We start from the raw sequence: 24,330 nt of genomic DNA, 5'->3' as shown, positions 1-24,330 counted from the left end.
TGGGAAGGGAGGGTGAGGGGCGGGGACAGCCACTGGTGGGTTCAGCCAACAGGAAACTACAGCAGGGGGAAGAAACAGCCTGGAGTTCCCGCCACTTGTTGCTTCAGCACTTCCACCTCCCCCTGCACCATTACCTCATTCCGGCCGGCAAGGGCTGCGCTGCAAAGTTGCAAGCTGCACAAACCTCCCTCTACGGCAGAGATTTACAGCCCCACTATGAGCTGCCTGGCCAGTCCCATATTCCAGAGCTCTAGTCACAGGACTGGCCATTCCTCATCCCCAGAGCAGCTCCTCCACCTGGGTACACTGCAGACCACCAAAAAATTTTCACGGACCACCAGTGGTCTGCGGACCACTGGTTGGTGACCACATCTGAGTGTCAGAGGGAGCAGGCAAAGCTCGAAGATCACTTATTTATTTTATTTTATTTTATTTAATTTTTATATTTTTATACCGCCCTTCTCCCGAAGGACTCAGGGCGGTGTACAGGCATAATAAAAACCAGCAATACAATATACAAATTTAAAATCCAATATTAAAAAACTTATTTAAATTAGCCCAATGATTAAAATTTACTCTACTAAAACCCCATTTAAAATTAATAAATTTAAAATTTAAAATCCCAATTTAAGCCAGCCCCGCGCGGATAAAAAGGTGAGTCTTGAGTTCGCGACGAAATGTCCGAAGGTCAGGAATTTGGCGTAAGCCCGGGGGAAGCTCATTCCAGAGTGTGGGAGCCCCCACAGAGAAGGCCCTTCCCCTGGGGGCCGCCAGCCGACATTGTTTGGCGGACGGCACCCTGAGAAGTCCCTCTCTGTGGGAGCGTACGGGTCGGTGGGAGGCGTATGGTAACAGCAGGCGGTCCCGTAAGTACCCAGGTCCTAAGCCACTTCACTCACCAGCGCTTCGTTAGGACTGAAAAAAAGCTTTGAAAAAGCTACATTCGGAGTATAAAACACACCCAGATTTTCAGCCTCTTTTAGGGGAGGAAAAGTGCATCTTATACTCTGAAAAATATGGTATTTGGTAACCACCAAAATGTCTTTCCTGCAGAAGAGAAGCTGGTAACAGAACTAAAATTAAAAGAGTCACTGGAAAATTAATAATTATAAGGTCTTCTCATTTCTCTAAAGAAGCTTGGACCATCAGGCCTATTAAAAATTAAATTGTACTGACTTTGCCACCCACTTGCTCAGCTTCACAGCAAAATAATAACATCTCAAAGCACTTTTCTCAATCTCTCCCTCAATTTACTCTCCATGACAGGCAAAGTCAAAAGTATAGCAAAAACAATATTTATTGGGTATGCCAGATCAACTATGCGGATGACACAGCAGTGGTGGAGCTTATCCAGGATGACAGTGAAGATTCTTATAGGGAAGAGGTGAAGGCTCTGGTGGAGTGTTGCAATAAAAATAACCTGGTTTTTAATGTTAACAAAACAAAGGCGATTACTGTTGATTTTAGAAAGAGCCAGCATAATCATACTCCACTTTGTATCAAGGCTGTAGCTGTGGAGATGGTTAATAGTATTAAGTATCTGGGGGTTGCATATAATTAACAATCCTACTTGGTCCCTTCATATGTTATTTTCAGTGAAACAGCAAACCAGCATTTGCATTTCCTATTTCAGATGAGGAGAGCACATCTTTCTCTTTCTGTCCTGGCCACTTTTTACAGAGGCACAATTGAGAGCATTTTAACAAACTGCATCACTGTTTGGTTTGGTGGCAGCAGTGCCTCAGTTAGAAGGTCCATACAGAGGGTGGTAAGGGCAGCTGAGAAGATTATAGGAAACTTGTTTCCCATTATTCAGGATACTGCTTATAAGCACTATGTGCTTAGAGCTCAAAGCATTGTTAGAGACTCCACACACTCACTTCACGGTCTGTTCTGTCATCTTGTAAACTCGTATTCTTTTTTTGCCATGTATATGTATACATTCAAATTAGACTGATGTTTCTCTGTGTCATATTTGTGTATTTTTGTATATGCATAATGCTCCTTTGAGAGCTGAATGCAGCAAAATTTCATTTTAATGTATGCTGATTAATGATAAAGATTCTGTTCTGTTCTATTCTATTCCAAATAAAATTGTACAATCTAGGGTTCCCAAATCCTTTCAAAGCCTCTTCCAGAGGTTATCACAAAATTATAATTTTTAAATGTGGCAGAAAAGAAAGATACTAAAAATCTGGGAAATAATGAAATTCATTGTACTTAATTAATTCCTAGGGCTAAAATAGAGTGACTGGATCAACTTCTCCCAGCTGGCTTTGTGGTTAAGACAAGACTAAAACTCAAGTCTCCCAATTTCTAGCCTGGTACCTTAACCATTACACCAAACTATTACGTTGCTCATAGACATGCAAAAACTTGAACTAAGGACAGATAAAGCTCCACACCAAAAGCTGTGCTTTCTCTTTATTCCAGAATTTAGGAATGTAACTTTTCTTGCTTTGTTGTTTCAACATGCAATGTTAGTTGTCCTCCTCAATGTTTCTTCCACTTGCAGCATTTTCTCCAAAATTAATTTTTCCTTTCTATTGTCCCTTGATCCTCCTGGCTGATTTACTGTTCCTGTTCTAAAATCATCTGGTATTCTTCTGGTATGTAATAGGAAGCCAAAATTACATCCAGGCAGGATCCAGCTGCTGTACAACGTGTATAGAGCTAGTTGTATTAAAAAAGAAGACTAATGAAGTACAGACTTACCAGTGGGACGAGGTGGCACAGGAGGAGACATGAGCTTTCCATTCTCTGACATGTTTTTGGCTTCTTTCCCATTATCCAGGCTCCAACTGCTGGGAGTGCTAGTTACAACTGTTAAGGCATGGCAACACAGATATTAATTGTTAAAACTTTTGAGAATTAACATAAATATCAGAAATATATCCAGCATATTTGAGATCAGTTACATATGCTTGGTATTTGAGATACAATATCAATAAATACTGCTTTACATTTGTTTGTTAACTGTCTTTTGTACTTTACAAAAAGATACGGTAGAATATTAAAATAAATGATATGCTTACCTTTCTCAGGGGCAGACAAACTAGGGTCACTTCGAGGCAAAGCACCATCACCATTATGATTGAACACAATTCTCTAAAATTTCAGAATTAAAATAAAATTCAGATAATGAAATTCAGTTACAGGTATAGAAACAAGAAAAGATTAGCTATTTCAGTAGAAATGTCTCTTCAGAAGCAAAAATACAAGAGAGAGGATAGTGATGTCTATTTCACATTTTTCTAGCTTACCATGAAGTAGGTTGTGGTTTACTTTGTCAAATGCCTTACTGAAATCTAAGTATACTATGTCCACAGCATTTTGCTGGTCTACTAATTTAGTTACTTTATCAAAGAATGAAATAAGATTGGTTTGGCATGACTTGTTTTTGACAAACTTGTGCCGGCTAATAGTTATAACTTTATTTGTTTCTAGTTGTTTGCAGATCTATTTATGAGAAATCAACATTTGTATATATTTATGAACACATGCTATACTAAGGAGAAAGAAAAAGATGTGACAACTAACCAAAAGGCATAATTTCACCACAAGCAGAAGACATGCAGGGTTTCAGCATAGAGAATAAGCATAAGACAGATCCTGATGATTTAAACATCTTACCATTTAAAAAAATGTTAATTATGGTTGGTCACACAGTTAACTAGCTATTTAGACTGGTTTTGGCATTTTTGTCTACCTATCCAGGCCTTCCCAAGGACCTGGGATAGGTACATGTTGTTGTATTGTCACAGGATATAAGCTGTTTCAAGTGAAGCTTTTGCAACTGACTGATGGTAATGCTAATTCTGTTCAAATAGTGCTTCAGATGTTTTGGAAGCAACTAATATTATTGGTATTACTTTTGCTTTCTTTTACTATAGCTGTTCTACTTCTATTTGCGGGTCTTTATATGTTGTGATTTTTTTTCTACTTCTTTCTCTTCTGCCATCTCAAGGCATTGCAATGTCCAATACCAAAACGTTTTTTCTTATCAACACTTTCCTTTCTATTCCCCCTTTTATCTTATATTTTTCCCCTTACCTTTTCCTACTTTCATTTTCTTTTGTATTTTATATCCTGATAAACTTTATAAAAAATTGCAAAAAACTCCCAAACAGTTCTATGTGGGAGATACTTGTCTATTTGAATTTTAAGATGTGTGGCAGATGCTTGTCAATTTGAAACCTAAAGATCCACAGCACTTTAGCTTCTTCATTTTCTATTATTTTTCCTGTTTTGTGGTCCCACTAGTTCCTGCATGCAAGAAAGACATATTTCTTGCAAATATTCCAGCACTCCATCGTTGATACTTTGTCATGCTGTTGTTTGTAGTCAGTCTGTGATCTTTTTACAGTACTAACTTGATGGTCCACTGTTCTTTCAGCTTGTTTGGAGAGATGACATTTGCTATCTGGTGCTGTATTCTCAATTTTGGCTTTCTGTGCATTTCTTCTGTCTTTTGTAGCCAGAATTAGCCCCTTTCTCTTTCTTCAATTTTACTGTTCTTAGCCATTACCAGATCTTGTTGTTCTCTTTGCATGCTAATGTTTTTAATGTACTGGCCATGTCTCTTTCCTATTCTTCATTTGGTGTTTCTATTATGCCAATTTTTTATTTTATTTTTTACATTTATACCCCGCCCTTCTCCGAAGACTCAGGGTGGCTTACAATGTATAAGGCAATAGTCTCATTCTATTTGTATATTTTTTACAAAGTTAACTTATTGCCCCCCCAACAATCTGGGTCCTCATTTTACCTACCTTATAAAGGGTGGAAGGCTGAGTCAACCTTGGGCCGGGCTCGAACCTGCAGTAATTGCAGGCTTTGTGTTCTAATAACAGGCTTCTCTATTGCCTGAGCTATCCCGTCCCCAAATTATTGTTACTGTTAAGATAAACAATAATGGTGATAAAGGACATCCCTGTCTTGTTCCTTTCGCAATCTTAAATCCTTCTGTTAGGTTACCATTAATTATTATCAGGCTGTTTGCTCTCCATAAATTGCTCTAATTATTCTTACAAAACCATCTCCAAATTGCATTTTTTCTATTAATTTAAATAAAAAATCCCAATGCAATCGATCAAAAGCTTTCTCTGCATCCAAAATAAAAAATAAAAAATGCTGCTGATATAAAATTTTTCTTTTCTAAATATTCCAATAGGTTAACAATCTGCCTAACATTATTCCTCATCTGTCTCCCTTTTATAAATCCAGATTGATTAGTATGAATTCTACGTTGTAAAAGTAACATTAATCTATTTGCTATTATTTTTAACAAAAATCTTATAATCATTATTTAAAAGTGAAATTGGCCTATAATTCCCAGGTTTAGAACAGTCCTGTTCCTCTTTTGGTATCAATGAAATAAAAAAAGTTCTCCATGAAGGGGAAATTCCTCCTCCTAGTTGTATCTTTCCTATTCTTCATTTGGTGTTTCTATTATGCCAAATTATTGTTATTATGGTTGGTCACACCATCAGCCAACAACATCTATCTATTAACTACCCTAAGATGGCGCCGACGAAGGCTGCCTCGGTGAAATGCTCTCTAATTGTTTCTTTATTTCTAATTGTTCTCTGTGACTCACTACGGATTTCCTACTCACGAGACCATCTGCTAAAAATTAAGGAACATTTCTTTAAGGAGCAGCTTTCTTTAATCTCACCCCCGCCTGTCTTTACAAACATGGAGATTCTAACACAGGAGGAGGCAATTCCCACGGAGCCATGGATTACTAAAAAAACCAAACGACGGAAACGAAGGAAACGAGGTAAACGATCTGGGATCTTAATCAAGCTAAGAACTCGCACTAAAACTCCTCTGCCTTCAATTTTCCTAACAAATATACGCTCACTTGCAAATAAGATGGATGAAATACTCCTCTTAAACAAATACTATTCTGATTTTCGCAATTCAGCAGTCCTATGCTTCTCTGAAACCTGGTTAAATGAATCAATTGAAAATAGCAGCCTGAACATTCCAGGATTTCAAATTGAACGATCAGACAGGATTCCAGAAACATCTGGTAAAAAGAAAGGAGGAGGCTTATGCCTATATATTAATTCAACCTGGTGTCAAGATTTTAACATAATTTACAAATTCTGTGACAACAATTTAGAGACTCTAATTATCAACTGCAAACCTTACTATTCGCCTCGTGAATTTTCCTCATTTCTTCTAATTGCTGTTTATGTCCCACCACAAGCCTGTGTAAACGAGGCATTACGAACTCTAGCTGACCAAATCATGGAGGCTGAAGCCAAACACCCTGATTCACTGGCCATTGTTTTGGGAGATCTAAACAAGGCAAACTTAAGGAAAGAACTACCAAAATACTTTCAGCATGTCAATTGCCCCACCAGAGGCAAGAATACTCTAGACCACTGCTACACAACACTAAAAGATGCCTATCGGTCTTTACCACGTGCAGCTGTAGGACACTCTGATCATTGCATGATTCACCTTGTACCTGCTTACAGGCAAAGACTTAAAGCCATAAAACCAATAATTAAATCAGTGAAAACCTGGACGGAGGAATCAGAATTAAAGCTACAGGCATGTTTTGACTGCACTGATTGGAATATTTTAAAGATACCTCTGCAGACCTGGATGAACTCACAGATACTGTAACATCATATGTCAGCTTCTGTGAAGACCTATGTGTACCTACAAGGAACTTGCGAATACACAGTAATAACAAACCTTGGTTTACACCTAAACTTAAGCAGCTCGACATTCCAAAGAGGAAGCCTACAGAAAAGGTGATAAAATGCTGTACAATCAGGCCAGAAATGCACTAACAAGGAGATAAGAGCAGCAAAAGAAGCTACTCTGAAAAGCTAAAGAATCAATTTTCAGCAAATGAACCAGCAAACATGTGGAAAACTCTTAAAAATATCACCGGCTATGGCAAACCTCCTTCCCAGGCTGAAGGTAATCAACAACTGGCAGATGACCTGAATGAGTTTTACTGCAGGTCTGAAAGGAAACTACAGCCACCTATCTCCACAACCCCATCTCAGAAACACCAACAACAGCCAAGCCTCCTACAACTGACCCCATTTCATTGGGTTCACAACCCCTAGTGATCACAGAAAAGGAAGTGCAGGACCTATTTCACAGACAAAAGCCAGGAAAAGCTCCAGGCCCAGACAAGATAACTCCTTCTTGCTTAAAAGTCTGTGCTGACCAATTGGCCCCATCTTCACCCATATTTTCAATAAATCACTAGAGATGTGCTATGTTCCTTCTTGCTTCAAACGCTCTACCATCATCCCAGTGCCAAGAAGCCCACCATCAAGGAACTGAATGACTACAGACCAGTTGCTCTAACATCTGTAGTCATGAAAACCTTTGAAAGGCTAGTGCTTTCCTACCTGAAAACCATCACGAATCCGCTCTTAGACCCCTTGCAATTTGCATACCGAGCAAATAGATCAACAGATGATGCTGTTAATATGGCTCTGCACTACATCCTACAACATCTTGAGTCTCCAAAGACCTATGCAAGGGTCCTTTTTGTAAACTTTAGTTCAGCATTCAATACCATCATTCCAGACATTCTTCTAACTAAGCTAAACCAGCTACAGGTACCGGAACAGACTTGTAAGTGGATCACAAGCTTCCTAACAAACAGGAAGCAGCAGGTGAAGCTAAGCAAGATCACATCAAATACCTGTACAATTAGCACAGGGGCCCCCAAGGCTGTGTGCTCTCCCACTTCTCTTCTCTGTATACCAATGACTGCATCTCCAATGATCCATCAGTTAAGCTACTGAAGTTCGCAGATGACACAATAGTGATTGGTCTCATTCGAGACAATGACGAATCCGCATATAGACGAGAGGTCGAACGACTAGCCTTGTGGTGCAACCAAAACAATCTGGAACTGAACACACTCAAAACCATAGAAATGGTGGTAGACTTTAGGAAAAACCCTTCCATACTTCCACCTCTCACAATACTTGACAACACAGTATCAACAGTAGAAACCTTCAAATTTCTGGGTTCTATCATATCGCAAGATCTCAAATGGACAGCTAACATCAAAAACATCATTAAAAAAGGACAACAAAGAATGTTCTTTCTGCGCCAACTCAGTAAGCTCAAACTGCCCAAGGAGCTGCTGATCCAATTCTACAGAGGAATTATTGAGTCTGTCATTTGTACCTCTATAACTGTCTGGTTCGGTTCTGCAACCCAACAAGAAAAACACAGACTTCAGAGGATAATTAGAACTGCAGAAAAAATAATTGCTACCAACTTGCCTTCCATTGAGGACCTGTATACTACACGAATCAAGAAGAGGGCCATGAAAATATTTGCAGATCCCTCGCATCCTGGACATAAACTGTTTCAACTCCTACCCTCAAAACGACGCTATAGAGCACTGCACAACAGAACAACTAGACACAAGAACAGTTTTTTCCCAAAGGCCATCACTCTGCTAAACAAATAATTCCCTCAACACTGTCAGACTATTTACTGAATCTGCACTACTATTAATCGTTTCATAGTTCCCATCACCAATCTCTTTCCACTTATGACTGTATGACTATAACTTGTTGCTGGCAATCCTTATGATTTATACTGATATATTGATCATCAATTGTGTTGTAAATGTTGTACCTTGATGAACGTATCTTTTCTTTTATGTACACTGAGAGCATATGCACCAAGACAAATTCCTTGTGTGTCCAATCACACTTGGCCAATAAAATTCTATTCTATTCTATTCTATTCTATTCTATTCTATTCTATCCCAAGTCCTTTGGGAGGACTAAGTAGGTGCATGCAAATGCCAAATCCAGTCTAAATATCTGGTTGACTGTGTGTGATAAACCATAATAAGAATAATGATTTATCTGATTAGCCAAACTCAATATAAATTAAATATAACATCCCAGCACATGAATTCAGAGCATAATTAAGTCAGACAATATAATATATGGCATCTTGGCAACTAAAGCCTATGCCATGATAGCCCACTCTTACATATTTACCCTTAACAAAAGCTGTGTCAGCCTCCACTCCAATCTTCGTATACTTTTGAATGATTATATCAGTAGATAGAATGTGAAATGTTTATTTCTGTATTATAAAACTATTAAGGAAATGAGATGTATCATACCACCGTACAGGGTAAGGGAAAGGAGCCTATTAAGAGTGTCGGCTGACATAACAGTGGGGGAGGGGTGATTAACGACTGAGTGTTATCAGCGCGGGCTTTTCTAACAGACACTGCATTCCTAAGATGACTGACATCTAGAGACCTGTGGAAGAAGATTACTACGAGGGGCCGAGAAGGAGCTGGCATTGGACCAGACCAGCTTGACCTCCTGGAGGAGGAGGGACAATTGGGGGGATATGATATGTTAGCCATATTTTGTCTCAGATCCAACTTAGCTTTGCTGCTATCAAGACTATAAATAGTAAAAGTACTTGAATTCTTTCCTAATTATAGTCGGAGGTAGCCTGACATTAAGTTGGATCCAAAATCATGTCTACCAACCAGGATTGCAATCGCAATACCGGGGGGGGGGGAGAAAACCCAAATGTGATGGAAGGCCTGCTGCCGGCTGAGCTGGGGGAGGCGTCCGGAGGAATTTTTGCTGACACTTTTAACCCTGAGCTGGAAGATTGCAGAGCTCGGTGGATTGAGCAATTAAAGCTGGAAGAGGAAAGGTGGAAACCAAGTGCCGAAGAGCCTCAGTCTGGAGTAACAAAAAGGGGGAAAAAAAGGACGGTGAGACTTTCGGATTGGCAGGAAGAGAGAGAGATAAGAGACAAACGCCAGTTGGAGGAAGCATTTCGTCTTTTCCGTGAGGTGAAAGTAAGACAAGCAGCTCGCCAAAGGTATGAATCCCCTATTCGGTCCTCCAGGTGGGAGGGAGAAGAGGAGGAAGATAAGACAAAGGGGCCAGCTAGAGGTGATTCCCAGGCGGTGAGATTTCTGAAGAGCCAGAGCAGGAACCCTCTCCCAGAGGAAGCTGAATTGGATGGGGTCGCGCCACCTGCTGATCAAGCAAGGCTGCGAGGGAAGGAAAAGCCAAAATTCCCCCATATCAGAGAAATTTGATGGAAATGCGAAGGAGTTGGGGCTGTTCCTGGCAGTGAATGACCACATGATAGACTGGGGGGAAGATTATTGGTCACAGGCAGCACAAGTGAGAGCTGTGACCCACAATTTGACCGGAAGAGCAGCTGCGTGGTATGTGTCGTTATATACCAACCACTCCCCCTTACTGCAAAACTACGAGCATTTTATGACTGCACTGAGGAGGAGGTTTGAGGACCCCCTGGCAGAGCAAAAGGCCAAAGGTCGAATGAAAACCATCAGGCAAGGGAGGAGACCGTGGCTGATTATAACCAGGAGTTCAGTGATTTAGTTCCCTTGATGAGAGGGTGGTCGGAGGTGACCCTTGTGGACATTTTCAAAGATGGTCTGAATGGAGATCTCTACGAACTGTGTCGAGCACGAGCCTCTCCAACTACGCTGTATGGCTGGTACACCCTGGCAGCAGAGATGGAAATCGAACTAGTGAAGGACCGTGGCAGAAGACAGCGCACTGGAGGGCCATCCCTTGGCCGTTCTCCAGGAGGCACCTATAGGGACGTCCCTAGATTGGAGGGAGGAAGACCACGTTCGTCTGCGTGCTACAGATGTGGAAAAGAAGGCCACCGAGCAGCCGACTGTAGGGTTAAGTTGATACCAAGCGCGACCTCTGGTGGTGAAAAGGAACCAGTGAAACCAGCGGCTAAGGCGCGTAAACCGGCAAAAGTGGGGGAGGGCGTTGCCAAGAAGGGCACGCCCATCAAGGAGGATGGTGAAGCGTCGACCGATACTAACGACAGCAAAACCACATCAGAGTCCGATGAAGACCTTCTGGTGAGTTGGGCACGGGGCCCCTTGAACATTCCAGTCAATCTACATGTACCCTCTTCGGGTAATAAGGGGGAACTGCTAGCACTACTTGATTCTGGATGTACTAGATGCATGGTCAGTCCCGAACTAGTAGAAAAAATGGAACTAAGATTGAGAACCCTAAGTAGGCCCATAGCGTTTGCCCAGTTGGATGGCTCTGTGGCAGGGGGAGGACCCGCCCATTTCGTAACGGAACCCATAGAAATGATAATGGGAGACCACCGCGAAATTCTGAACTTCATAGTAGCCCCAGGAATGGACCAACCCCTGTTGCTAGGCCTGTCATGGTTGCGGAAATGGAACCCCCATATTAACTGGAGGACGGGAGTCCTACGTTTCCGCTCCAAAACATTAAAAGGGAATAAGGGGGAACCCAAGAAGGGATCTACCGTGGCCATGCACCAGGATACGTTGGGGGCAATGATCGAACGGATAGACGGGGAGGAGAGGATACCCAAGGAATACTGGGACTTGCGAGAAGTCTTTAGTGAGAAAGCATCAGACGTACTTCCTCCCCATAGGCCTATTGACTGTGCCATAGACATCCTTCCGGGGGTAAAGCTTCCAAAACCAAAAGCTTATGACCCAAAAAGAATTGGGTGAGCTACGCAAATTCATAGACAAAAACCTAGAGCGGGGTTTTATCCAACCGGCTAGACCTCGCGTGGCTGCGCCAGTGATGTTCCGGGAAAAGAAAGATGGCTCCTTTCGTCTTATAGTTGACTATAGGAATTTAAACGCCGTGTGCGCCGAAAACATATACCCCATGCCACTCATGAAAGATATGTTAGCACATTTAGCGAAGGGAAAATTCTTCACCAAACTGGACCTGCGAGAAGCCTACTACAGAGTTCGTATAAAAGAGGGGGATGAATGGAAAACCGCTTTCAACTGTCCACTAGGATGTTTCCAGTTTCGAGTACTGCCCTTTGGACTGCAGGGGGCGCCCGCAGTTTTTATGCAACTAATAAATGAAATACTCCATCAGCATTTGTTCAAAGGAGTTCTTGTCTACCTTGACGACATACTTATCTATACAGAAACAATGGAAGAACATATTAAACTAGTAAGAGCTGTTCTCAAAAAGTTATTATCTGCAGAACTATATTGCAAGCTATCCAAATGTGATTTCCATCAAACCAAAATAGACTACTTAGGGTATCGATTTCAGCTGATGGGTTAGAAATGGATCCAGAAAAGTGAAAGCTGTCTTGAATGGGCCCCCACGCACACGCAAGCAACTCCAAAGTTTTTTAGGATTCGCAAATTTCTATCGTCAATTCATCCCCTCCTTTGCTCAAATTGCTTTACCAATCACCAACCTCTTGAAAACTAAAGGAGACACGAAACCCAAACCATCATTACCTCTCGAATGGACAATAGAATGTCAGGCAGCATTTGAAAAATTGAAACGACTCTTTGCCGCCGAACCTATTTTAAAACACCCTGACATGGATGTTCCTTTTGTAATACAAGCTGATGCAAGTGATGTAGCAGTCGGAGCCGTTTTGCTCCAAAACAATGCTGATGGTAAACTACAACCCTGTGCTTTCACTTCTCGAAAATTGACTGAAACTGAAAGACGATGGGCTATTTGGGAAAAGGAAGCATTTGCAGTTCATTGGGCTCTACGGACATGGAGACAATTCTTAGAGGGTTCAAATCATCCTTTTGAAGTTTGGACTGATCACAAAAATCTAGAAGCCCTAAAGACTCCTAGAAAACTTTCACCTAAACAAGCCCGCTGGGCTCAATATTTTAACCGTTTTAATTTCACTTTACATTACATTCCTGGGGGGAAAAACTTCTTAGCGGATGCTCTCTCACGGTTGCCCCAATACAATTGCACTCGCTCCGAGGTGGTTCGACCAATACTTCCCGTGCAACAGTTGGCAGCCCCAGCAATAACTAGAAGCCACTCCAAAGCTGACCCCTCACTCCCAGATGAACTGACCAAGTCGTTTAAAGAAGCTTTAAACACCGATGACTGGTACTTAGCGCATTCCCATGAATGCACACTCCGTGATGGACTAGCTTGGATTGGAACAAAACTATATGTTCCTCTATCACTCAGAGAAACCATCCTACAACGATGCCATGATGCCAAAATGGCAGGACATTTTGGATTTGTGAAAACTTTGCATCTTCTTAAAAGACAATTTTGGTGGCCAAGTCTTAAAAAAGACATTCAAGCATATGTAGCAAGTTGCCCTATTTGCGCATCATCCAAAAGGCCTCCGGGAAAACCTCCTGGACTACTTCAAACGGTAGCCAGACCAGGTACCCCATGGAAAGAAATATCCATGGATTTCATAGTGGAATTACCTGAAAGTTCAGGCAATACTGTTATATGGGTTGTGACTGACCTTTTCTCCAAACAAGTCCATTTTATTCCTTGTTCAAAAATACCCTCCTCAAAGACTCTAGCAAAGTTGTTTGTACAACACATTTATAGACTCCACGGAGTTCCTGATCGCATCATTTCAGATCGAGGAGTTCAATTCACTTCTCAATTTTGGAAAGAATTTTTACGACTCATTGGCTCCGCCCAAGGATTAAGCTCCTCCCATCATCCCCAAACTAATGGAAGCTGTGAACGTTCGAACTCTGTACTAGAACAATATCTACGATGTTATGTTAACTACCAGCAAGACAATTGGGCAGATCTCTTACCTTTTGCTGAAGTTGCCTACAACAACTCAATTCATAGTAGCACGGGATTTACTCCCTTTAAAATAGCTTCAGGTCAAGATTTTGTTCCTATCTCGGAACTCCCAAAGGAAGAAACTACTGTTTCCTCTTTGTCAGAATGGATAGATCAAATACAAAGCACATGGAAAATGACTCGCAAGGCGATCGACGACGCTCACCGTGCGCATAAAAAACAAGCAGATAAAAAAAGGTCCCCTGAGAACAAATATCAAGTGGGCGATAAGGTTTATCTTTCCACCAAATATCTTCAAACCACTCAGAAATCTAAGAAACTTGGACCCAAATATGTGGGACCTTTCCCCATAGTAAAAATCATCAACCCCGTGACGGTACAACTAGATTTACCAAAAACACTTAGGAGAATTCACCCCGTTTTCCATGTGAGCTTGCTGAAACCTGAACACACGTCTACTTTCCGTCCTAACCATACACCCCCTCCTATACCAATTCTCATAGAAGGCGAACAACACTTTGAAATAAAAGAAATTTTAGATTCAAGAAAACATAGAAATAAAGTTCAATATCTCATTGCTCGGAAACACTTCCCTTTATCCCAAGCTGAATGGGTGAACAAAGAAGATGTTCGTGCTTCAGAAAAGATAGCACAATTCTATAAAAAATATCCTGACAAACCCTAACTTCTCTTTTTTCTTTCTAGGACTGACGTCCTTGTTGCAGGAGGGCCGAATGTCAGCCTCCACTCCAATCTTCGGATACTTTTTAATGATTATATCAGTAGATAGAATGTAAATGTTTATTTCTGTATTATAAAACTATTAAGGAAATGAGATGTATCATACCACCGTACAGGGTAAGGGAAAGGAGCCTATTAAGAGTGTCGGCTGACATAACAGTGGGGGAGGGGTGATTAACGACTGAGTGTTATCAGCGCGGGCTTTTCTAACAGACACTGCATTCCTAAGATGACTGACATCTAGAGACCTGTGGAAGAAGATTACCACGAGGGGCCGAGAAGGAGCTGGCATTGGACCAGACCAGCTTGACCTCCTGGAGGAGGAGGGACAATTGGGGGGATATGATATGTTAGCCATATTTTGTCTCAGATCCAACTTAGCTTTGCTGCTATCAAGACTATAAATAGTAAAAGTACTTTTCTTTATTCCAAATGAAGTCAAGGTGAATTCTTTCCTAATTATAGTCGGAGGTAGCCTGACAAGCTGTGATGTGGTTTGATCCTTGTTTTGTGACATGGAAAGTACAACAATAAAAGGTTAGTATGGAAAAGAATGAACATAGTTTGATGGATATATTCCTGATCCAAACACAAAAAAGCTGACAGGACAAATCTGTGGCCAAGTCTTGCTCACCATTTTAGCATTCTGGTAGGAATGATTTATCTATTTTTTCCCCCTGCAGTGATGTAACCACGTTGATCTAGTGCCAGAACTCTAAGAAAACTATATTTCCAACCAATATCTATGCCACCCCTGACAAAGTTATATGCAATTTCATCAGTGTCCATATTGTACTCAAAAGACAATTGCTGTTTTTCAAGAAAGGGAGTTCATCTAAATCATTCTTATCTCTTAGATTTAGTTTAAGATAGTAAAGGAAAAATGAACCATTCAAGGCTTAATTCATAATGCTTGCATGAGAAAAATATTTTTTATTATTTATCCTGTGGAGGCTACTGAAGATGTTGACACATTGGGACATTTTTCCTGCTGAATGAGCCTGTGGAAGAGCAGTTTCTGAGCCTACCTGCTCCTCAGGCTCTCTTGGTGAATCTGATGCATTGCAGAATGGAACCTTCATTCCACTTGGCAAAGAATTTGTAGGCTAGGAGCAAAAATGGTGCATACTTTGTGTGGCATGTCTTAAAAACCACCATATAGAAATTTTTCTGTTCTGTTTCCTGTTCTAGCTGAGGATGGTAGAAAAATTCAGGAAGAATTTGGAATTAGTATTTGCCAAGACATAACTGTTACTGAGTATTACTGTGACATGTCAAGATTGTAAGTAATGATGTAATAAAGCCGCAAAGCCAACTATAAACCAGTATTTTCTGCCTTGAAAAATGAATTCCCAATATTTAAGTAGATATAAGAACAGTACATATTTTTTTTAAAAATTAAGATCCTCTGAAAGAGCAAAGTTTTATGTAAACTGACCTAGGAGGAAATGGATCATATCTGATCCAAGTCTTAGCATCACAAATACACTGCTAATTATGTGATAAAAGAACTGCATAGGTCTTAAACATGTATTAAATAAAAATAATGTTGTTACTTAGAGATGAGATATATAAATGAAAAATGTCCATTCATGCCTTTACTTCATGCAGACTTTGCCTACTTTAAAATAAGAGTTGATTTTATTAACAAAAGGAGCAACATTTTTATCTGACATTTTTAAAGAAATGGCTCAAAAGATTGGTGTAGGTAAGCCAGAAGTAAACAACCTGGAGTTTTTCATTTTTTCTGAATAGGAATCAACAATCACGGCATCTAAACTGAGTTTCCTGAAATTGTCACTTACTCCATCTGTAAATTCAAAAAGATTTTGAACGGATATATGCAAGTAGGGTTTCCAAATAATATGGAAATGATTTGTCACTTCATTCTTCTAGAATGGTTTGTTTTTGTTTCAAGTTCCTGCTGTAACCTGGTACAGCCCCAGAAGTCTCCCATCCAAGCACTAATCAGGCCAGCCCCTCCTTATAAATTGAGATTATAGAACTTTAAAATAATAAGAATCAATAAGGTAATCTAAAACATTTGTCTACCACGACAGTTCATTTTCAGGAATGTAACTTTTTTACTGCACCCTGAGTAATGCCTACCTGTGAAGGTTCAGCAGGATTAGAGTAAATGGCACTACAGGGCCTCTCCCTTGGAGATAGGCAAGAGTATTCTCTGGAATGTTTAAGCTTGTCTGATAACAGAGGTGAGCCTAGAATACAAGACAAACCTAGAGAATCAATACAATTCTTCAATCTGCAATATGGTGGATTATTTGGGGGGGGGACGACACATATTGGATAAAGAATTTACAGAGGCCTATATCCCATGTAGAATTTCCATGTAATGTGATTTAGACCTAATAGTATAATTTTGATCCATAAAGATTCCATAAGGATCTTTGTGCAATAAAACACTAACCTCTGGCACTGGATGGAGCAGAGCTGGTCACATTAGGGGAAGCAGAATGAGTAGAACTCAGACTTGAGGTAGATGGACTTGGCTGGAAATACATAAAAGCCACAAACTCTCAGTATCATGCAACTTGGTGAAAAAACAGTAGCAACATGTACTGACTAATTAATTGTATGGTACATTATGACAGCAGCTCAATACAAAAATTCTTAGGCTTATGGAAAATGTTATATTTGAAGCAAAAATATGGTTGGATGATACATAAATGATTGAAGATGTAACCTGATGCTTGTCTATTGCCTAAAAGAAAAATGGCATAGAGGAACTTGTTTAGATGACTGCAACCTAAATCCAATTCAGATTATTCCATAATGACCAGCTCAGATTTTGTCTAATTTATTTCCTTTAGTAACCATTGATTGATTGTGCCAACATTTATAAAATAACTGTAGATCTTATAATATAACAAGGTCTTTTCCTCTTATCCTAAGATTCTTTAGCAATGTTTCTCCTTTGTAAGTCTTTCAGACAATTTTGTCTTATATTTTCAATTACACTCTATCGCTAGCTATTAAAAAATATAGGATAAAAAATGCCCCACCCTTTTATTTTGGAGGAGTTGTAAGACGGAAGTACTCTTGAAAAATAATTCAAGAGAAACTAAAGCTGCATTAATATTAATTCCAAAAATAAAACAATAGAGTACTTGCAGATATTTGAATTTTGTTTATTTCAAGAATAATTTTTGTCTTTGTTTGTTGTATGCATAACTTGAGCCAATTAATTATCCTTTTTGTTAGATGCATACCCCAAATAATGCTTAATCAGATTTTTATTGAAAGAATTAAAAACTGAGAAGTACCAGCTTAGATAAAAAAGAACTAAACGTTTACATTTGTCTTCATATTCAAAATCCATGTGGTTGTCACAGTGGCTCTGGATTAATCATTTCAGTAGAGCAGGGGTTCCCAACCACCAAGCCGTGGTCCACTACCAGGCCACGGCCTATTTGCAACCAAGCTGTAGGCTGGTACACAAGTGCATGCAGCTCAACTTGTGTGAATGGCAGGCTGGCTTGCATACGCATGCATGTGCAGCTCCACTTGCAGTGGAGTTGCGTGTGCATGTGCATGCACGGCAACCCTGTGCTCATGTGAGTCAAATGTGTGCATGCACATGCACACCGGCCCAGTGCTCGCATTGCCCAGTTCCCCTCTCTTCCCCTCTCCTCCCCCCTCCTGGTCAGGCCAAGCCACAAAGGTTGGGGAACACTGCAGGCGTGAATCTCACAAACCACAGACTACACTAGGAAAATGATTTTTAAATGTAATCCTATAATGAGGAATCCCAGGGTTAATATATTAAGACTTGGTATGTTTTTGTGTTTGACTGATAATCTTATGTGTGATATATATGCTTACCTGGACTTGGTTTTTCTCTTGTTGATACATCATTGAAGAATCCTGGCATCTAACTCATTTTAAAATTATTTCAAAAGATATTTGTACATAAACAGGAATTTAAGCCTGGCAACTCAGGGCAAAATTTTACACTAGGTCTCCAAAGAAGCAGTCACATTCCAAAGGATTCTTGCCTTACCTATCAACAAAATCTAAGTCCCACATGGAAACTGGTCTATTTTACAACTCTTAGCAGTATAAAAATAAATAAGGCTTAACCAATTTCTTCCACTTTCATGCACATTTACCCATAACAAGAAATAATCATATAATAATTACAGTAGTACAGAACCATATCACTTTTCACGCAAGACTATGACTACATATCAGGTTTCATACAATAAAAACTGCATTTAAACTGGCATTAATAGTATTATGGCATCATATTTTAAAGTTTATAACTGTGAGTTTCCTTAATATTCTAAGGAGAGTTAGGGCCAGGTCTCTCACCCATATCTGTGGAAACAGTTTTGTTCTAGTTTTTTGGTGGCAAGCATATTTGGTAGATGAATTTTTGCCCTTTTTTTAAACTTATATTTTTGTTTGTTAGAGTTTTTGAAATTTTTGGTGGCAGAGTCACTGAATGTCACATATCAGTATACGTATATGATATACCCTATTTTTCGGAGAATAAGACGCACGTCCCCCCCTAAAAGAGGCTGAAAATTTGGGTGTGCCTTATACTCCGAATGTAGCTTTTTCAAAGCTTTTTTCCAGCCCTAATGAGGCGCTAGTGAGTGAAGCAATCGTTCGTGCTTTGCCTGCTCCCTCTGACTCTTGGCTGTGCTTTGGAAGCTTTTTTTCAGCCCTAATGAGGTGCTAGTGAGTGAAGCGATCTCTGTGCTTTGCCTGCTTTTCTCATTGCTGCTCCCTCTCAGCTGTGCTTTAGAAGCTGTTTTTCAGCCCTAACAAGGCGCTAGCGAGTGAGGTGATCTTCTGAGCTTCACCTGCTTTTCTCATTGCTTTTCTCTCCAAAGATCAGCTGTGCTTTAGAAGCTGATTTTTATCCCCAAGCAGGGGATGAAAAGCGCGTGCGCGCTCAAAACCAGCAAACTAATATGTTGAAGCTGACCAGACTAAGGACGCTAGAATACCTGGTAGGTAGATTTTTTCCCCCTATTTTCCTCCCCAAAAACTAAGCTGCATCTTATACTCCAAAAAATATGGTAAATGTCAGTATATGAGCCGTGGTGACACAGTGGTGGCATTAATTCATCTCACTGTCAGGAGTTCAATCCTCACTGGCTCAAGATTGACTTAGCCATCTATTCTTTCGAGTTCGGTAAAATGAGGAGCCAGATTGCTGTGGCAATATGCTGACTCTGTAATTCGTTTAGAGTGTGTTGTAAAGCACGATGATGCAGTATATAAGTGCAAGGTATCACTGCTTCCTTTGTGGATATTTAAGAATAAGTAGTATAGCAAGTGCCTACAAGCCTACATGTTAAAAATCAGGTTATTTAATAAAGCAACCATACACTAGACATGCTCGATAAAGATACATATTATATCTTTGGGACTTTACCATAAAAAATAAACCACTTTCCACTGGGCTTAATGAAATCAAAATTAACTTTCCCCCCCTGATGTATTAATTAATTAGCTTTTGGTTTCTAGAACTATAATTTAAAGATGCATTGTTTTAAACAGAATGCTATTATATAATGACTTACAAGTTAATGGACACTTTATATTGTTTCAACTATCAGTAAATTCAAATCTTCACAGTCCTTTTGGGATTTGCTGCTTTCTCTCACAACTTCCCATCCTATAAAAGTCTTAGAAGGTGTACATTTATCCATCTCAGATAAAGTATCATTTGGTACCTGCATGTTGAAAACTTCATCCGAGCTCTCAGATTGTCCAGTTATATTGCTGACCTCTGCAGATGCTTGAGAGGACAATGATGAGGAAGAGTATCTGTTGATAGCTGGGTAACTTAATGGACTATTGCAAGCAAAGAACAGAACAAATTTCATTAATCCTGACTCTATTTTCAGTTTATCATGTCCTACTTTTAATAGTTTAATTCCACAGGATCCATATATAAAATATACATCCACATACAGTTCATTTAGTGACCATTTGAAGTTAGAATGGCACTGAAAGAAGTGAAACATGACCATTTTTCACATTTATGACTATTGCAGCATCTCCATGGTCATGTGATAAACATTCAGACACTTGGCAACTGACTCATATTTATGACAACTGCAGTATCGTGGGACCATGTGATCACCCTTTGCACCTTCTGACAAGCAAAGTCATTGTGGAAACCAGATTCACTTAGCAATTAACAGCTGGAATGATTCATTTAATAACTGTGGCAAGAAAGGTCATAAAGGAGCAAAATTCACTTACAATTGTTTTGGTTACCAACAGAAATTTTGCATTCAATAGTGGCTGAAAGTCAAGGGCTAACCTATATTGATATTTTTAAACGGATTGTGAAAAATTATGTATGAATGGTTCATTCATATTGGTTCATTTCAGAATGTTTTCTTACATGTCAGATTAACAGATTAACAGAGTTGGAAGGGACCTTGTAGGTCATCTAGTCCAACCCCCCACCCAAGCAGACCATTTTTGGCAGATGGCAATCCAGCCTCTTCTTGAAAGCTTCCAGTGATGAAGCTCCCACAACTTCTTAAGGCAAGCTGTTTCATTGGTTGATTGCTCTCACTGTCAGAAAATTTCTCCTTATTTCTAAGTTGAATCTCTCCTTGTTCAGTTTTCATCCATTATTGTCTGGCCTTCAGGCGCTTTGGGAAATAGGTTGATCTCCTCCTCTCATGTCTCCCCTGATCCTTCTCTTCGCTAGACTAGCCATGCCCAATTCCTCCAACCATTCATCGTATGTTGTAGCCACCAATCATCTTGGTTGATTTTCTCTGCACACTTTCTAGAGTCTCAACATCTTTTTTATAGTGTGGTGACCAAAACTTGATGCAGTACTCTAGGTGTGGTCTTACTAAGGCTTTACAGAGTGGTATTAGTACCTCACTTGATCTTGATTGTATTCCTCTATTAATGCAATTTAGGATTGCACCGGCTTTTTTGGCTGCTGCCGCACACTATTAGCTCATATTTAATTGTTTTTTCACTAAGACTCCAAGATCCCTCTCACAGTTACTGCTATTAAGCCTGGTTTCTCCCAGTCTATATGAATACTTGGTTCTTTACTTTTCTCTATACTGAATTTCATTTTGTTAGATCAGGCCCAGTGTTCAAGTCTGTCAAGATCCATCTGGATCTTGAGCCTATCATCTAGGGCCATGATGGTAAATCTATGGCACTCATGCCACAGGTGGTACGTGGAGCCAGCTCTGCGGGCACGTGAGCCAATGCCCAGGTCAGCTCCACCGTGCATGCCGGTGTGCCTCCCGCTAGCCAGCTGATTTTCAGGTCTCTGCTGGGAGACATGGACCAATGCATGGGGTGTGCATGCATGTACAGGGTGCTGGGTGGTGGTGGTACCCCCCCCCACGCTCCCCCATGCCCCCCGTGCCCCATTTTTGGTTCCAGAAGGCTTCAGGGATTTGTTTGCTAGCACAAAAATGGGGGACATGTGAGCATGCGTGGGGAGTGCGGGGAGTGCAGAGGGTGTTGCACACACATATGTGGGGGGGCCTGGCCTGCAGGGGGGCATTGCATTATGGGTGTCAACATGAGCGCGCTTTTGGCACCCAAGGAAAAAAAGGTTCGCCATCACTGATCTAGGGTGTTGGCTATTCCTGCCAGTTTAGTATCATCTGCAAATTTGGTAAGTGTCCCTTCTATTCCCTCATCTAAGTCATTTATGAAGATACTGAAGAGTACTGGGCCTAAGACAGAACCTTGTGGTACCCCACTGCTTACTTCCCTCCATGTAGATATATTACCATTAAGGACTATTCGTTGAGTACGGTTTGTCAGCCAGTTACAAATTCATCTGATTTGACATCCATCTGATGTCAAAAGAAAATAGTCTATTTCCAAATTCTGCAATACAATTTCTCTCCTACATTATCCCTTCCATCACAGTGATCTATCCAATCATTTTGTGAATATTTCATAACTCTTTTAGAAGCTAAATACAATTATTTTAGAAGATCAGAACTATCTTAAATGTTTTGAATGCTACCCCATTCCCTACCTTATAAAAGATGTGTCAGCCTGCCCCAGATCAGTGTTTGAGAAAATAAAAACCCAACTTCATCATGTTGAAGAATTTGGTAATTTATATCATACAAGTCTGGATGCGGTGGAAGCAAGCTGGAACTGGAAGTAAATCAAAACCCCAGAGTCATATTCTCTCCTGAACCCTCCCCCTACTAGAGGTCATACAGTAATAGTCCAATGTCTTCTTTCTCCTCAGCCACGTGTAGTTTCACTTCCGATATTCTCCCTCTGTCAATCTTCTGAATGGAATGTGGAATCAGCAGCTGCCATTACATTCACGCGCCAACACAATTCAAACCTCTGGTTTTGAAAATGGCATTTCCCCTCTCCCCCACATACAATGTCAGCCGACGCTGGGAACAGTGAAAACCTCCCCCCCTTCTCCATAAAGCATGTAAGACAATCAGTAGAGCAAACTTTTAACAAGGTAATAAAATAGTCAGATAATCTAGTAGGAGAAATACACTAAATTAAAGCGGAGGCTGACATTCGGCCCTCCTTCGAAAGAAGGACGGTAGTCCTGGAAAAGGAAAAGAAAAGTTAGGGTTTATCCGGATATTTGTTATAAAATAGTGCCAGTTTTCTGGGGGCCCGAATATCTTCTTTGTTAACCCATTCAGCTTGTGATAGAGGGAAATGTTTCCATGCTACTAGATATTGGACTTTATTTCTATGTTTTCTAGAGTCTAGAATTTCTTTAATTTCAAAATGTTCTTCCCCGTTGATGAGGATAGGTACAGGGGCCTTAGTAGGAGTTGGTGTAAAGGGGGATGTGTGCTCAGGTTTGAGCAAACTAACGTGGAACACTGGGTGAATTCTTTTGAGAGATTTAGGTAGTTCCAGTTGGACCGTTACCGGATTTATGATTTTCATGATGGGGAATGGGCCCACATATTTTGGTCCAAGTTTTTTAGATTTTTGAGTTGTTTGTAAATATTTAGTAGATAAGAAAACTTTATCTCCTACTTGGAACTTTTTCTCAGGAGCTCTCTTTTTATCTGCTTGTTTTTTGTGTGAGTGATGAGCATCATCAATTGCTTTTCGTGTAATCTTCCATGTACTTTGCAATTGTTCTATCCATTCAGCCAGGGACGGAATCAATGGTTTTTGTTCAGGGAGTTCGGGAATGGGGACAAATTCTTGACCAGAGGCAATTTTAAATGGGGTGAATCCAGTGCTGCTATGAACAGAATTATTGTAAGCTACTTCCGCAAATGGTAATAAGTCTGCCCAATTATCTTGTTGATAGTTAATGTAACATCGTAAGTATTGTTCCAGTACTGAGTTCGAGCGTTCACAGCCGCCATTAGTCTGAGGATGATGGGAGGAGCTTAAAGCTTGGGTGGAGGCTATCAACCGCAAAATTCTCTCCAAAACTTAGAAGTGAATTGCACCTCTGTCTGAGATTATTCGTTTAGGAACTCCATGGAGTCTGTAGATGTGTTGGACAAACAGTTTTGCCAATGTTTTTGAAGAAGGAATTTTGGAACATGGGATAAAGTGTACTTGTTTGGAGAACAGGTCAGTAACCACCCAGATTACTGTATTTCCTCCACTTTCAGGTAATTCCACTATGAAATCCATGGAAATTTCTTTCCATGGGGCTTCTGGACGGGCTACTGTTTGCAGCAACCCAGGAGGTTTCCCTGGTGGTCTTTTAGCTGATGCACAAACAGGACAGCTTGCTATATAGGATTCAATGTCTTTTTTAAGACCTGGCCACCAAAACTGTCTTTTCAGGAGGTGTAAGGTTTTGACGAATCCAAAATGGCCAGCCATTTTAGCATCATGACAACGTAGAAGTATGACCTCTCTCAGAGATGCAGGCACGTACAACTTTGCTCCCACCCAAGCTAGTCCATCGCGAAGAGTGCACTCGTGCGAATGGGCTAAGAACCAGTCATCTTTGTTTAAGGCTTCCTTGAGCGAATTGGTGAGGTCGTCT

At 40.4% G+C, this 24,330-nt stretch overlaps 1 protein-coding gene across 1 annotated transcript in view; it reads right to left on the bottom strand.

Annotated features, from left to right (window-relative positions):
* DOCK4 (dedicator of cytokinesis 4) overlaps nt 1–24,330 on the bottom strand; it is a 931,895-nt gene that overhangs the window by 10,335 nt on the left and 897,230 nt on the right. Inside the window, exons 46-50 of the mRNA XM_058189675.1 lie at nt 20,051–20,171; nt 16,771–16,852; nt 16,452–16,561; nt 3,036–3,108; nt 2,716–2,823 (exon numbers count right to left, since the gene is read on the bottom strand). Of these exons, the coding sequence (XP_058045658.1) occupies nt 2,716–2,823; nt 3,036–3,108; nt 16,452–16,561; nt 16,771–16,852; nt 20,051–20,171 (494 nt within the window). The remainder of the gene's footprint in view (nt 1–2,715; nt 2,824–3,035; nt 3,109–16,451; nt 16,562–16,770; nt 16,853–20,050; nt 20,172–24,330) is intronic.

This window comes from Ahaetulla prasina, chromosome 7, assembly GCF_028640845.1.
Source record: "Ahaetulla prasina isolate Xishuangbanna chromosome 7, ASM2864084v1, whole genome shotgun sequence".
NCBI lineage: Eukaryota > Metazoa > Chordata > Lepidosauria > Squamata > Colubridae > Ahaetulla > Ahaetulla prasina.
This window is presented reverse-complemented; position numbering and strand designations above follow the sequence as displayed.